General features: G+C 52.0%; 7 protein-coding genes across 7 annotated transcripts; 3 read left to right on the forward strand and 4 right to left on the reverse strand.

The window, feature by feature from the left end:
- Nucleotides 1–502: 502 nt before the first annotated feature.
- Nucleotides 503–1,593, reverse strand: INS49_007192 (uncharacterized protein; the record flags this gene model as incomplete). The annotated part of the gene is made up of 5 exons (XM_043167957.1): nt 503–542; nt 644–1,192; nt 1,296–1,404; nt 1,460–1,478; nt 1,540–1,593. 5 exons carry the CDS (start codon nt 1,591–1,593, stop codon nt 503–505), a joined length of 771 nt encoding a protein of 256 aa, XP_043029101.1.
- Nucleotides 1,594–3,326: 1,733 nt separating this feature from the next.
- On the reverse strand, nt 3,327–5,093 carry INS49_007193 (uncharacterized protein; the record flags this gene model as incomplete). The annotated part of the gene is made up of 1 exon (XM_043167958.1): nt 3,327–5,093. The coding sequence occupies one exon, from the start codon at nt 5,091–5,093 to the stop codon at nt 3,327–3,329; it is 1,767 nt and encodes a 588-aa protein (XP_043029102.1).
- A 988-nt stretch (nt 5,094–6,081) lies between these two features.
- Nucleotides 6,082–7,245, forward strand: INS49_007194 (uncharacterized protein; the record flags this gene model as incomplete). The annotated part of the gene is made up of 2 exons (XM_043167959.1): nt 6,082–6,338; nt 6,405–7,245. 2 exons carry the CDS (start codon nt 6,082–6,084, stop codon nt 7,243–7,245), a joined length of 1,098 nt encoding a protein of 365 aa, XP_043029103.1.
- A 613-nt stretch (nt 7,246–7,858) lies between these two features.
- On the reverse strand, nt 7,859–9,718 carry INS49_007195 (uncharacterized protein; the record flags this gene model as incomplete). Its single annotated transcript, XM_043167960.1, has 4 exons — nt 7,859–8,281; nt 8,344–8,795; nt 8,856–9,455; nt 9,547–9,718. The coding sequence occupies 4 exons, from the start codon at nt 9,716–9,718 to the stop codon at nt 7,859–7,861; spliced, it is 1,647 nt and encodes a 548-aa protein (XP_043029104.1).
- A 225-nt stretch (nt 9,719–9,943) lies between these two features.
- Nucleotides 9,944–10,327, forward strand: INS49_007196 (uncharacterized protein; the record flags this gene model as incomplete). The annotated part of the gene is made up of 1 exon (XM_043167961.1): nt 9,944–10,327. One exon carries the CDS (start codon nt 9,944–9,946, stop codon nt 10,325–10,327), a length of 384 nt encoding a protein of 127 aa, XP_043029105.1.
- Nucleotides 10,328–11,301: 974 nt separating this feature from the next.
- Nucleotides 11,302–12,753, forward strand: INS49_007197 (uncharacterized protein; the record flags this gene model as incomplete). The annotated part of the gene is made up of 1 exon (XM_043167962.1): nt 11,302–12,753. The coding sequence occupies one exon, from the start codon at nt 11,302–11,304 to the stop codon at nt 12,751–12,753; it is 1,452 nt and encodes a 483-aa protein (XP_043029106.1).
- A 204-nt stretch (nt 12,754–12,957) lies between these two features.
- On the reverse strand, nt 12,958–14,737 carry INS49_007198 (uncharacterized protein; the record flags this gene model as incomplete). Its single annotated transcript, XM_043167963.1, has 2 exons — nt 12,958–13,061; nt 13,129–14,737. 2 exons carry the CDS (start codon nt 14,735–14,737, stop codon nt 12,958–12,960), a joined length of 1,713 nt encoding a protein of 570 aa, XP_043029107.1.
- Between the last annotated feature and the right edge of the window lie 52 nt (nt 14,738–14,789).

Here is a 14,789-nt window from a genome sequence, read left to right on the forward strand (position 1 = left end):
CTCCTTCGGCAGGCAGTTCTCCTCGAGTATTCAGGGGTCTTATCAAGCACACGCTTGAATTGTGTCTGCAGGCCATGGATCTATAGCTACATCCTAAAGCTATGGTTTCCTATAACGATTGAAAGAGGTTCCTAAGAATGTCGAATATATTGTGGTGTCCAGGGTAGTCAAGATTTATTTAGTCATCGTTAATGGAAGCAGACTAGATCTACATCGACGAGACCAGCAGCGCAGAACTATCTGAAGTAATCGATTCCCTTTACAGATGGTGTGAGAGCGCCAGGATCTGCTACATGTATTTTGACGACTATCCGGAAGGCCAGTATGACGCGAGCTCGATTTCGGAGAGTATTGAGATACATGGATACTGCAAAACACCCGCTAGGTCACGAGGGTATAGACATTGCAGGAAACGTGATGAACTCCCAAACCAACCTCACGGCACAAGCACGGCTGAAACTAGTTAGACTGACTAGTATAACTAGTTATAGAAGACTCATGCTCATGCAGGGCAGTAAGGCTTCTTGGCGGTAAATAGTTTCCTAAGGTCAAGTATTGTCAGAAATTACTTTGGGCTTAGGCTAAAGTCCATTCTTCAGGGTGAGATTGAAAATGGGCCAGAGTGGAGTGTCCGGGCACGTACATGGTGATGTAAAAGTGCTTCTTGTCAGCCTGGAGCAAATCATCCCGACCAGCCTGCACCGCATCATTCGCTTCCTCATCTCCCATGAAATTTTGGTGTGTCAAGATGAACTTGGCCGCCGTATCGACCCAAAGCAATTTGTTCTTCAAGCTCAGCACGCCGATCTTCCGCTCGTTGTCTTTCTGTGGCCAGCTGCCCAGTGGCCACAGGATGGTGGTTTCTTCGACTTCATCGAAGCCTGCGTCCTTGAGACCTTGCGGGTATTTGCTTGACACATCGTAGTCAAGACCACCCTTCTTTGAGGCAAGTATGACCAGATGTATTAGATTCAGAAATGGAGAAGCGCTCGGGGTGTCGAATTCCGGAAGCTTTGAACGCGCGGGCTCTGTAACGTGGCCCAGTTCGAGACGACCACCTGGAACGAGGTGACGGAAGCACGTCTCTCGAAACGCCGGCCAGTCATGAACGCCCGCATCCACCATGCAGGCTTGGATGAAGTGGAACTGCTCGAACGGCCACTCGGAGTCATTCGCGTTGTGTTGAATGAAGCTGATGTTCGAGGGCGTATCGTCTCGTTGAGGAGGGAGAGTCAGATCAGTTCCAATGACGTTTGCATGTGGCCACCTTTTGGCCATGGCCAAAGCCCACAAACCGGTTGCCAGTCCCGATGTCGATGATGTTGATCTTTTCAGACGTATCCGAGAGTGTGGTCTTGTGAAGATTTCCATTGAGACTGAGATACCACAGTTGATGCTGGATATCTACAATGTTTTGATCAGTCAAGTCTGCAATAACATGGCACGTAGCTCAACATACTCGGACGGTCCTGTTCATTCTGTAAGACATTAGCAGCCGCATCATCTAAAAAGATGTAAGCTACACAAATCTGTACACACCGTGTTTTCCACATCCGCCATAACATACTCGGATGAGCTGACATTCCCGGCCATCTTGACGAAACGCCAATGATCCTGAAAGATGTTAAAGAGGTCAAGAATAAAGCTTGGTTCCAGCCACTGAAAGCCCTGAGATGTTTGAGTACTGTCTTTGTGACTTAAATCACCGTTGGTACGTGGACGGAGCCACAAGAAGACAAGGTATTCCTGCGAGGTGAGGAAAGAGGCGGCGCTGATGCGAAACGGTCAGCGTAAAACTGAAAGGTATCAGACCATTTATAAAAGTATGGTAGAACCTCGTTCTCCGACCAACGCGATGCTGATTTTTGCTATCCCCGCTGTAGGATCCCGAAGCCCCATCTCGTTTGCGGCACTTTGGTTGATCGGCTCGATGATTCCCACAACCAAGAGCACCAACTGCCTAACTGTGGACCCGTTGAGGTTGCAAATCCGCAGCCATTTTTAGAGAACAGGGACACAGCCCTGCCGCTGAAGTGCACGATGCAGTCGGCGCTAAAGTCGGTGCTTTCCAGCAGCACCAATTTGCAGATGTGCTTTGGTCTGGCCAACCGACCAACCGGCCAATCGGCTTACATTCCTGATGCCTGCTCGATGCTGCGGATCGACCACTGCGTGCAATGTCACTTGTATCTCACCGCTTAAGTCTAACTGTAAGGGTGGAGGGCAAGCCGTGTTAGGATCCTGGATGCACTGGTGGGAGTGCGAATGGCGATGTAAAGAAAGGCAGCTCTGGTGTGGTGTGGTGGGAACTTGCCTGAGTGCTAGTTTGGAAAGATACCAACTCTTCCTTTCCAACTGGCCTATTGCCCCTTCCCCGTCACTGGTGTTTCCTTTTCCTCAGTGGATGATTTCAAGGTCGACTATCGACTATCTGAGAATAAAACCAGACTTCTGTCGAGATGATACGGCATGGCTTGTGAAGTCGGAAAGCTCACTGGTCATTGAGCCAAAAGCCCACTCCCCCCCTCCTTTTTCAGATCGATGCTTGATAATTGTTTCATGGGGTTGACTTGATTTACCCGTGGCCCTTGTCGTACAGAGCTAACCATTCCTGCAAGAGGTGGTCGACATCAATGGCTCGCTACTCGAAATTCTGTGCTTCCACACCTGCAGCTCCCGCTCGTACTCAAGCTTAAGTATCTAATGTTCAATTACAGTAGTGCTTATTATACTTAGAAATTACATTCTTGTTGTTTTATCTGCTGATTACTGTGCTATCCTATTGCATTAGTGACCGAGTCGATTCACTCTTCTCTAAAACCACCGAAGGTCCCATAATCAACATTTGATAAAAAGTTCCCTTGAAAGATTGGCTCTCAGTCTATCTTATTCATTCGTGCCATCCTCATCGCGTGTATAGTGAGATCCTGACTGTTGATGACACCGTTGCGTATCCATCAGTGGTGCTCACGTGAGCCCTGGGGAAACCAAGGGAGCTCTCTTGAGCCTTGATGAACTTATTGAGTGTGCAGTGTGCTTGGAACTCACATTGGCAGACAGGTTCTGGAGGAGGAGTTGGAAAACGTGGCCGAGCATCGGCAAGTAACAAGACATGGCACCTATGGCAGGCTCAATAAAAACTCAAATGCCCTTGTACATAGATTCTGTCTCCGATTTTGAGCCCTGCGAATTTCCCCTCTCTAAACCAATATCTTCAGTATTGAGCGAATTGTTGTGAGACTGGTGGTGAGTATATATTGTAAGCTACTAGGTGGGAGGAGACTGATAATGGAGGGTGACAACTCAGACCCTCTTCCGCAAGGTCATCAAACAAACGGAAGCACAACAAAACTCCCAGACTCTGCACCCAAATGCACATTGTGCCTCCCTTTGTTTAATGTCCGATCAACTCCGAAGTTGCTCACCCCAAAGTTCCGCCCGCTGATAACAAGCTTCACTCCCTCGCCTTGCTCGAACTCAATCCCCGTGGCCCAGATGCCAATGTCCAACCTCACCACCTTGCCCGGCTCGACTTTTTCCTCCACCTCGTGCGGGTGGTACGGCCAGTGCGGATGCATGCTTATTCCCTCGTCAATGGCGCGATGCGAGGCCCGGAGAATGCCAACCGGACCTTTGTATAGCACGACCTCGGTCTCCTGCTCGGGTTTGAACTCGCCAAAGGACTTGATTGGTAAGCCTTGCCAGGGAATGTTAAGGTTCGTCATCTGGTTGCCCTGCCTATCCATCTTTTGGATCATGACGTATACATCCATGTCGTTGTGGTCTGGACAGGACATGTATAGCACAGCCTTAGGCATGCCCATAATGCGCGTCGTCTCCGGAAAGGTATACGTGAATGCCACGCTCTCGCCAGCAGTCGAAAGATAGCTGACACTGCTGGCGTTTTCCTGCGGCCCATCAAGCAAAAATCTCCCTTCGCTTCCCAAATGAAACTTCTTGTATTCCGTCCTTGGAGGTGGGAAGTCCTCTTCGATAATGTTCTCGATCGCCTGCGGCACCTTGTTGCCGAACCTCAAGATCGACATCCTGACCTTGGGGGTCTTCTCCCATCCATTGTCAGTGCCCTTGAGAAAGTGGTCGAAGAAGGCAAGTAATTCATCCTTGGCTTGTGCGTTTCCCCAGAGGTCATACCATTCCTGCCAGGGGTGCCAACGCAACCACTTGGACTCGGTATCAACCTCCATCCAAGCCCTGATGGCACCCATCCCGTGCATTGTGTTTGTCCAAGTTCCCGTGATGTAGGTTGGCACATTGATCTTCTTCATGTCCGGCCTCTTGTCGTTCCACCACTCGTTGGCCAGCGGGTGTTCCTCGTACATGTCACGAAAGCTCTCGAGCCCGTTGCGGCCCTTGAGCATATACTTGACAATAAGCTTGTCGAAGAGGTCTCCGGCGTAAATGCCGCCGCGGGCAAACTGCTCGCGGTAGAGGTCACCACATCCCTCCCACGGAGCGATAGCGGCGAGACTCGGTGGTCGGAGCGCTGCGATGAACCACTGTGCTATCGCGAGGTGAGAATTCCCTGCGAGGCCGACTTTGCCATTGCACCATTCCATCCCGGCGACGGCCTCGATAGTATCATAGCCATCCTCGGCCTCCTGGGTTCCCATGATAACCATGGTTCCTCCGCTATCAAAAGCCCCTCTAGTGTCGACATTGACGATGGCGTAGCCACGAGGAACCCAGTCCGCCGGATCCGGAGCCTCGAACTTTTCAAGGCCCGAGAGTGTGCCAGGGGGGATTCCGAGACCCCATGGTGTCATGAGCCCCAAGGACGCTATCCCATTGAACTTCTTGCCAAATGGAGACCAGCAGATTATGGCCGGTACTTTTGCAGACGGGGAACTGGGGCGGAGTACGTCAGCGTAAAGGGTCGTCCCGTCGCGTACTTTGATGGCTATGTCGTGCTCTACCACAATGGGGCAAGGCAGAGGACGGGCGTCTGGATATTCTGGGTGTCTCCAGCCTTCTGGAAGAGTCTCTGTGTGGGGGTTGAGACCAGTGTAGCCATCTCTTCCAACGATGGGTTGGTTGAGCGGTTCTATGGGCACATTCACGTCTGAGTGTCTCATGGTGACTGATTTCAAAGAGTCTTTAGAGCAATTCCTTAGACTTTCTGGGTACAAGAATTTTGTTTTCTGTGGATGATGCCGGGATGGACAAGCAAGTGCTCTGCATCTAGATCAAAATGAACCTGCGGCAGCCGTATGTATATTGCCTCTGGGATTACGTTTGCGTACTGCTTGGTCTTGAATGCATATAGATCGCGACAGCCGTAATCTCTGCGTGTTCAAAGAACCTAATTAATTGTGGTATTCACCGGCCGTGTACCCTGTCCTATGTACAGGGCTTCCTGACAAAGAAGCCTAATCCGTGACTTCTGTGGCGTGAGCGAAGGATCCCCTGACTCTATTGTCTTGTCTGTGCGTGCCACAATAATAATACCAGCTTTTCAAGGCAAAATTGTATAGAAAAAAGGTAGCTTTTTGTAGCATTACATCCCGTATGCATTGTAACGGTGTAGGTTTAATTAAAAAAGTATAAATTAGAAGTTATAATTGGTTAGATTTGGTTACATTCTTTGTGGGGAGTTGTACTGGCATGGGTAATCTTTTAACGGAAACCCTGTGGAGCAAATGCCTTATTGGCGCGGCCCCGGCCGTTGGTGGAGCCGAGAGACCCACTGACTCCCGAGCCGATTCCACGGAGCATGGCACCTGTCCCGAGCCGAACCTTTCCGTGCCGAAACACCTGAGCGTTCGTCCACCATGAACCCGTCCCGAACCGAGTCGATCTCCATCAGCATGGGTAGGTTAATCGAGCAGTGATGATGGGCTTGTATGATCCGGGTGTTAGAGACAGTCCGAAGTGGCAATACTCGCACCTAAACACCAGGCGTTCTAAATACAATTCTGAGACGTCTTTCGAGTATAAACCCGTTATCTCAACACAGCCCAAAACTGTTCTCTTGCAATAGTACAAACAATCTTCATCGCACTTTAGAGATCTGAGCTGTGATCAAACTTTTCATAATGAATATTGAATTGGAAAGACGCCATCATGATCATCGCCACAGACTATGCCTCCGCTCCGACCGCGACCGTGACGGTATCAGCAACCAAGCACACGGATGTTTCTTCAAAGCCTCTGGTTCCCAAGCCAGCAGGACCCCACAAGCTTTTCTCAGAGACGGGCGTCACGTACGGCGACTTTCGCGATGATCTCCTCCGCGATGGGTATGTTGTTGTCAAAGGCGCCATCCCACGTGAGAGGGTGGACAAATACGGCGAGGAAATGATGTCGTACCTGGAGAACTTGTGAGCTTCCCTGCCATGCCATCCCACTCCTGTTTTCTCAGTTGTGCATCTGCTAACTTCACATAGCGCTGGCGGCCTCGGCTTCAACCGCAACGACTCTGCCACTATCAAAGAGTCCAACCTTCCGGTGATCACGGAGAAAGGCATGTGCCTAGGCTACGGCATTGCCCACGAGTCCTTCACCTGGTCGATTCGCCAGGAGCCTGGCGTCATTGATGCGTTTGAGAAGGTCTATGATACGCCTGACCTGATCGTCTCTTTCGACGCCGTCAACATGGCCTTCCCCAACCGCACCGATGTCAAGCCCAACAAACCCTGGCCGCACCAAGACCAAGACCCAGAGAAGCCCGGGTTTCGGTGCCTCCAGGGGCTTGTCAACATCTTCCCTAATGGCGAAAAGGACGGCGGGTTGATTGTATGCAAAGGCGCGCATTTGCTGAGTGAGGACTTCCATGCAGAGTTCAAAGATGAGCCCAACAAAATCTGGGCATGGACGAAGGAGTGGTACGGATTCACCGACGAGGGCATGCAATGGCTGAAGAACAAGGGCTGCGAGTGGGTCAAGATCAACGCCGAGCCTGGGGACCTGCTGCTCTGGGACAGCCGCACGCCGCATTACAACCTCAGCCCAGAAGGCGACAGGCCCAGGTTCTGTGCCTACACTTGCTACATGCCTGCTGCTGATGCCAGCCAGGAGGACTTGTTGTGGAAGAAGGCCGCATTTGAGAAGACGCAGAGCACGACACATTGGCCGAACGCCATGCATGTTGGCGGGATTCCGATCTTGCGGGACGGCGAGCCCTGTCCTTACAACACTGGAAAGCCAAGGGAGACACCGAGACTGGGAGAAAGAGGGTTCAGATTGACCGGCATTCCATATGTTCAGACCGAGCCTATTCAGGTTTGAGTGAGTCTTTGGTGTATTAGTCGAGTTCTTAAATTGGCCAGTCTTCCAACAAGTTAATCTAGCTTTCTGCCTGTAAAACGACGTCTTCAAACCAAAGACAGGAATCTTGCTCTTGGCACGAATAGGAAAAGTGCTTGTTCCCTGTTGTTTCTGTTCCCAAGTGAGATTATGCAGTCATAATTCCAGGTCCAGACCCGAAGATTTGACAATAGCCCTTCAGGCATGATAATATCTGTGGCAATTCTAGCCATCAAAGGGCTCATGGACATGAGTCTGCCTACCAGTTCAACAAGTCTGTCTCGACAAGACATGAGATAAATTTGGGGAGTGTCTCTTTTTGGAATGATGATACTGAATGAATTATCTGAACATATTCAATCTCCATGTAAATAAGACCACTCAGCCGGTAGCACCTGGACTCAGCCCCGTTCTTTTCCTTTCCCAAAGTGATAGCGGCTGCGAGTAGCACAGCACAGCTGGTGTAGTTCTAGTGCATGACGATGTTGCCACTCAGTTGCGGTTGTCACCCAGTTGCGTAATGTGTCATACCATGCATTCGTGAACCGGGACAGAATATGAACGATATAAATACTTCAACCAAATACATTAAATATCACACTGTCACTTCTGGCCACAGCCTGTTCGTCGCCCACAGCCTTACCCGGGCCCCGAAGAAATACACTGGAATCGCCAGAGCCCCCATGACACCAGATATGATGGCAAATATGTTCATGGCACCATTGTAGCCTGTCAATTTGATCAAGGGAACAGTCGAATAGCTAAGACCAAAGGAGATGAATCCTCGACCAGCGCAGATGACCAGTAGCAGGGGACCAGCCTTGCTGGGGAAACTGTCAACCACGTAGGTGATGCCGATTAAATTCGCACCGAGGAAGGCGAAGAAGCAGACATTGTAGGGAGCCACGATGGTCATCCAATGCCAACGATCAGGATGCGCCCCAGCTTGGCCATAGAGTACACAACTCAAGACCGCCAAGGCGATTGGAAGACTCCAGGTTATCAGACGGTACTCGGGCTGCAACCGTCTTCAAATTAGCCTTGCATGTTCTAGTTTTAGGGGACTGACTGTCGGCATACCTGAAAGAGGCCATTCCTCCGTTTGCTCATACTCCGAGCAACAAGGTCAGATCCATAGCCTAGAATCGGAACCATGATGACAGAATCTAGCACCTGCACAAGTTGGACATATCCAAGCCACCCTGACTTGAAAGAATAAGGCGGTGACATGAGAATTGTCGCGAATGTGGATGCCTGGTATACGTATATGCCCAAAAATGTGCCGTTGAGGAGAAGGACCCAGACGATATTTGCTAGGCAAAGTGATTGGAAAGCGTATTTGTAAAATGCCAATGTTCGCTTCCATTCGGGTTTGAAATGGAATACTTGCAGGTCATGCCGCCATGTCCGTTGGCCAAAGACTTCAGGCTGTAGTTGGTGGTTTTGTCGGGTCGTGACACTGAAAATCATCTCTGAGTCGCCGTTCTTACTGACATGGCCTGTTTCGTCCAGCTTCAGGTGAACCTCTCCCCCTAAGAACACATGTTATCGGCCTTGTTCAAAGCAGAATGTCAAGTTCCAGTTCAACTTACTATCAGCGTCTTCAGGGCGGTCGTACTTCGTTTCAACCACGAATACAAGTGACAAGATAAGGATGGCGACGTTGAGGAATGTGATGATGAGGTACCACCACTTCGTACCCCGAGCAGGGACGATGTACGTAGTGGCGACAAACATGCCAGCGGTGAGAGTAGTTTGTATACCAATGAACCAAGAGAGCTTTGCGCTGCGTTCGTGAAGGAAGTGGATCTCCTCAACGATGTACGGCGCCAAGGCCTCACTCTGACCGGCGGCGATGCTGTAAAAATTACGGCCGGCAATGTGGCTACTCACTAAGGCCGGGAAGGCACACCAGATGCCAGACACCACAAGCAGAACAAGCGAGGCCAGAAAGACAGGCCTGCGGCCTACCGTGACAGAGAGTGGCATCGACAAGAGATTCCCGATCCCCATGAACAGCGTCGGGTAAGTAAGCAGGTCTGTGGCTCGGGTCGCTTCTGACGGTGCGTATTCTTTTAAGACTGACGGGAAGACTGATCCCATGCCAGATGTACATAGAACCGAAGTCGCTGAATATGATGCCACAATGAAGACTATCAAGAATTTGTGCCATTTCGGAAGGTTCAGGGGGTCTAGCCGTTTTCTAGTGTCAGTTTGACAATCGCGACCAGAATTCGTGAAAGCTTCCTCTATACCACTATGGAGCAAGCAGCTGAATCTTACCTTTTGGATCTGGGCTCGGGGTCGGAATCAGGACGACTGAACCACCTTGAAGAAGCTGGACGGTGCCATGTGCCTGGGGCTCTGCTCTCGGCTCGAGTCGGCGGTCAGCTGTTTCGACATGAACGGCATCAACAGAGGACCTGACATCTTTCGTGCCAGAAGAATCGGCCATCTTCGCCCAAGGAGAAGTTGAGCTGCAAGGAAGAGCTCGGATTGCACTGGGAGTATCTGATTTGGGTGATATCCAGGTAATGACCACGTCCGGGAGCGTATCTAAATATGCAGTACGTCGCCAAAACTCAGTACTGAGGTTCGCATACATGCACCTGGCCACTGAAGCCAATAGCCTTTACCCAGGGGCTATATCCTCGATTTCTTGACGGGGGTGGATTCTCGCATGCGTGACGACGGCATGCTGGATTCCTTACTTCAAAAGGTCGACGGGATTCTAGCCCAACAGGCGAACCCGCCTCCCACTTTCTTGGGTACATATTCAGCCCCAGAGATGGTGCCTACAAGTGCGATGGTTCAAGATGGCCCACAGGCTGCCCATGTGCGCAGCTCGACCAACAAATCGGACCAGGCAAACAACAGTCTCAGCAGCGCTGATGCCGCATATAATACACCAGAAGCGGAGCTTTTGAACCTGAACGGCATCATTTCCGGCAATAACGACTTTGGCTACGATGCACTGTACTCGGCCATGTCAATACTTGGTGATGAATGGTTTCCCGGTTTGCCTGATGGAATGGGGATTTTGTCAGCTGGGTCCATGCCGTGAATGACTTCAGAGGTCTTTAGACTGCCTTATCGAGAATGAGGAGATTTGAATGGGTGCCTAGGTATACAGAGACTGCGCGTACATGGTAAGAGAATTGACTCGACCGCCTCTGACACCAACGGGACAAGCTATTGTCTTCGAGAGCAAGCTTAAGGGGACATGTGTAAATTCCCCCACCAGATTTGAGTGTATCATATCCACATCATCCGAGACTTTTCCGTAGCTAGTAGTCATCTGAAAACTTGATAAATGGTCTACATATTGTATATCATTTGCACGAAGCCTTTGTTTGACAAGCATATAAACGAGTCTACTAGGGGCGTGAGCGAAGTGCAGGAGGCTAGTCAAGCATTGCATGCAGTCTTGACCGGAGTCGGTGACTGTGAAGGATTCGGAGTAGACTCGAGGACCAACAATCAATCACCGACGAGGGGCATGGGGAATCAGGGAACCGGGTAATGGATTCCAAGATATTGAACCTGTTGACTCAGTCGGATATTGTGCGGATTTTTCCAAGTCCCCAGTTCTCTGCATCGAACCAACACAGCAGAGCGTTGATTACCATTCTTGTGCGCCCTTTACCAGCGCGAAAGGTCACAAGTGGAGCGGCATCCAAGGGACCTGACCAATTGCAGCCTTATGGTTGTGATAACGAATAGGCCTCCCCTGTGGATCACCAGGTTGTCTATATATTAGCTGCCGTATAGGGGCACAGCAGCCAGGGGGCAGAGCTTGGGACGTTTGTTGCGTGGCTGACTCCTTGGGCGTGTTCTCTGTTTTGAAAAGATATCCAAACCGGTATGGCCTGAGTCACCATACTACACTCCACTTAGATATATAAACCATACTAATAAAGCTACTTAGATAGTCAAACATGTGAACTAGATTCACCTCCTTAGCATCAAGCGCTCGTCGGTCTGATCTTCTTCATCGCCATCCTCCTCCAGTTGTGCCAGACAGCATCTGTACCTGTCATGGCACTCACGACTGAGTCTGGCGACGCCATCACGTCCAATGCCAGTGAAAATGATCACGCCGCCGCCGCCGCCACCGGCCCCCGAAAACTCGACCACCCAGCCGAGATCGATGAGAAAGATATCCACAACACTTCAGATCCAACCAGCAAGACAATGGGCGAATCCAGCGTACTAAGCCTGCAAGCCGAGCAGCCCCAGTCGGACCTGGAGAGTAGCGGAAGCGCATCCAAAAATGGACCAGCGAAGGCCCCACCGCCAGACGGAGGTCTCCAGGCCTGGCTGCAAGTGCTCATCGCCCACCTGGTCATCTTCAACACCTGGGGATACATCAACTCGTTCGGCGTGTTCCAGACCTACTACCTGAGCACCCTTGAGCAGTCCCCCTCGCAGATCTCGTGGATCGGCTCGGTGCAGGTCTTCATTCTTTTTGTCATCGGCACTTTTTCCGGACGCGCAACCGACGCGGGCTACTTCCGGCACACCTTCGCCATCGGCACCGTCCTCATCCTGATCGGCGTCTTCACGACCTCCGTCTGCACCGAGTACTGGCAGCTGTTCCTCGCCCAGGGCATCTGCACCGGTATCGGGAACGGGCTGCTGTTCTGTCCCACCCTGGCTGTCCTCCCTACCTACTTCAACAAGAAAAGGGCAATGGCCGTTGGGCTTGCTGCCTCGGGAACCACGACGGGGGGCATTATCATCCCGGGCATCTTCGAGGCGCTGCTGCCCCGAATTGGCTTCGGATGGACCCTGCGCGTGCTCGGACTGATCATGTTGGTCTTCCAGGTGATCTGCTTCGTCCTGGCGCGCACCAGAGTCCCACCCCGGACCGTCGGGCCTCTCGTGGAGTTCTCGGCATTTAAGGAGCTTCCCTATCTCCTCTTCGCCATCGGTATCTTCTTCTGCTTCTGGGGCATATACCCAGCCTACTACTACGTCGGCGAGTACGCGAGCAGCGTCATCGGGGTCTCTCAGGGGGACTCCATTAATCTTCTCATCATTATGAACGGCATTGGTGTTGTCGGTCGGCTCCTGCCCCCCTACCTCTCTGACAGGTGGACCGGCCCGACAAACATGATGATTCCCTTTGTGCTGCTGTCCGCGGTGTCGCTCTATTGCTGGGCCGCCATTTACACCCAAGGCGGCCTGTGGGCCTTCGCCACCATCTACGGGCTCTTTAGCTCGGGCGTTAATAGTCTATTCCCTACTGCCCTGTCTGCCTTGACCACGGACATGACCAAGATTGGTGTGCGAATGGGCATGGTATACACTGTTATTAGCTTTGCCACGCTGACCGGCACACCCATCGCGGGGGCACTCATCAGTGCCCACGGCGGCCACTACCTGGGTATGGAGATGTTTGCCGCATCGCTGCTCATGATCGGGGGTATCATGCTGGTCGCGGCGAGGATATCGAGAACGGGTTGGAAGCTGAGGGCGAGAATGTAGGTCCCCAAACACGGGTGAATTGTGAATACGGATTGTACAAGGGAATTAAAATCTGTAAAGGATGGGATTATGCAGTATATTGCATTCGACGATACTGCTGTAGACGGTCCAGATACAATTGCTGCTTAGATATGTACAGATTCAAGATTGCAATCTTGCGAATCCAAGGTGCTGGATAGGCAGAGTGCACCAAGTCTAGTTACCCTACTCGATTTTCTGTCCCAGACCCTGATATCTCCATCTACTCACGTATGCTGGTGAACCACTGGTGGCACCATTGCTTGTTGCATATGCGCCGATCAAAGTACCTGTATTGAAGTTAGTACTTTGTGTCTCGGCTGACCGAACTCTTCGACCATGGAGATAGCTACATACCTGTGAATGGACCAGTGCCTCCACTGAGCAAGGTGCTTGGAGCGTACCCAATGATGTCTGCGCTTTCACCATCACTCGACGTAGACGCAGAGAAGGCGTAGTGTGTGTCATTGACAGCTTGGATGCCGAGTCGCAGGGGCTGGGACCAAGGTATCGGAACAGGCTTGACGACTGTCTCGATGGCCGGGCCTTCATAGTTGCCGGTGCCAGTGACGCGGAACCGGAGGTAATAGTCCAAGCTTCCGTTCGAGAGCGGCAATGCAACGAGACCCAGATCTATGTGCTGATACTGGGTCAGAAAAGCCGTCACCCCTACTTCCTCCTCGGCTGCAGTGGCGTTGAGCTCGACGTCGACCGAATAATTGAACAAGGTATACGTCTGTCGTCGACTGACAAATGTGATGCCGTCCGCGGGTGCAAAGTCCGCGCCACCGGTCAGGTTAGCAACGCTCGGCGTCAACTTGAGGGCGTTCGGCTTCTCCTCCGGCGACACCTCATAATTCTCAACCTTTGGAAATCGCCAGTACACGAAGTGCTTTGGCATGGACGTGTACTCCTCGAAGTCCACAACATCCGGGTCGCTCACCAAGGGGCCATCTCCGGGAATACTGCCGGACGCAGACGGCAGGTCCCACCCGTTCATTTCCCCCTGGATAGGGTCCTGGCAGACTGGCCAATCTCCCTCCTCCCAGGTGACATTGAAGAGCACCGACTCCCTGCCCATCGGGTAATTGAGCCATTCCGGGCCAGACCTCGTCGAAAGCGCAACACCCCACCAGTTTGCATCGGCGTCCTGCCACAGATCTGCGTGGCCAACGGTTTGGAAGTACTCGCTTGTGTTGCGGTTGGTCAGAATCGGGTTTCCTTCGAACGCTTCGTAAGGTCCATCGACGGCGGTCGCACGCGCGATTGTCACCGCGTGACCCAGTTCGGTGCCGCCTTCAGCTATCATCAGGTAGTAGTACCCGTCCTTCCACGGCTTGTAGATGTGAGGACCTTCCGGGCTAGGCCCACCAGTGCCATTCCAGATGTAGTATGACGAGCTGGTTTCTCCAGTGCTGAGATCGATCTTGGCCTGCTGGATGCCCGCGCAGGTGATGTAGACCTGCCCGTCCACGTCGTCGTCCCAAAAGAGGTCCGGGTCGATGCTCGCCGGCGTGAACCGGAGCGCGTCAGACCACGCGTCATCTGAGTACGGGTCGGTTGTCGTGTAGATGGTCCCCACGATCCCCTGATCAGGGTCCACACCAAGCACAGAAACGACCACGACATAGAAGGTGCCGTTTCGGTAGCGGAACGTGGGCGCGAAAATGCCGTTTTGTTGCCCGGGGCTGGAATCTCCGATCTCTGGCAACTGTGACTCTCGGTTGAGTGCGCTGCTGACGAGCTTCCAGTTCACGAAATCCTGGCTTGCGTAGATTGGGAGGCCCGGTGTTGCTAAGAAGGTTGACGTCACGCAGAAATTTGTGTTGTTGAGCTCTGCAATGACGCCGGTGCAGGAAGGGTCCGAATGCCAACCCGGCAGGATGGGATTGGTGAATGAGTTGTCCAGTGCCTGAGCCCCCAAGCCCGCCCCAAGCAGAGACGTGAAGAGTGTGATGAGAAGCATGGTGACAATGTCCACTCAACTGTGCGGTGCGAACAAACGCTCAACTCAACAA

Source organism: Diaporthe citri, assembly GCF_014595645.1.
Source record: "Diaporthe citri strain NFHF-8-4 chromosome Unknown scaffold_2, whole genome shotgun sequence".
In the NCBI taxonomy this organism is placed as follows: Eukaryota; Fungi; Ascomycota; class Sordariomycetes; order Diaporthales; family Diaporthaceae; genus Diaporthe; species Diaporthe citri.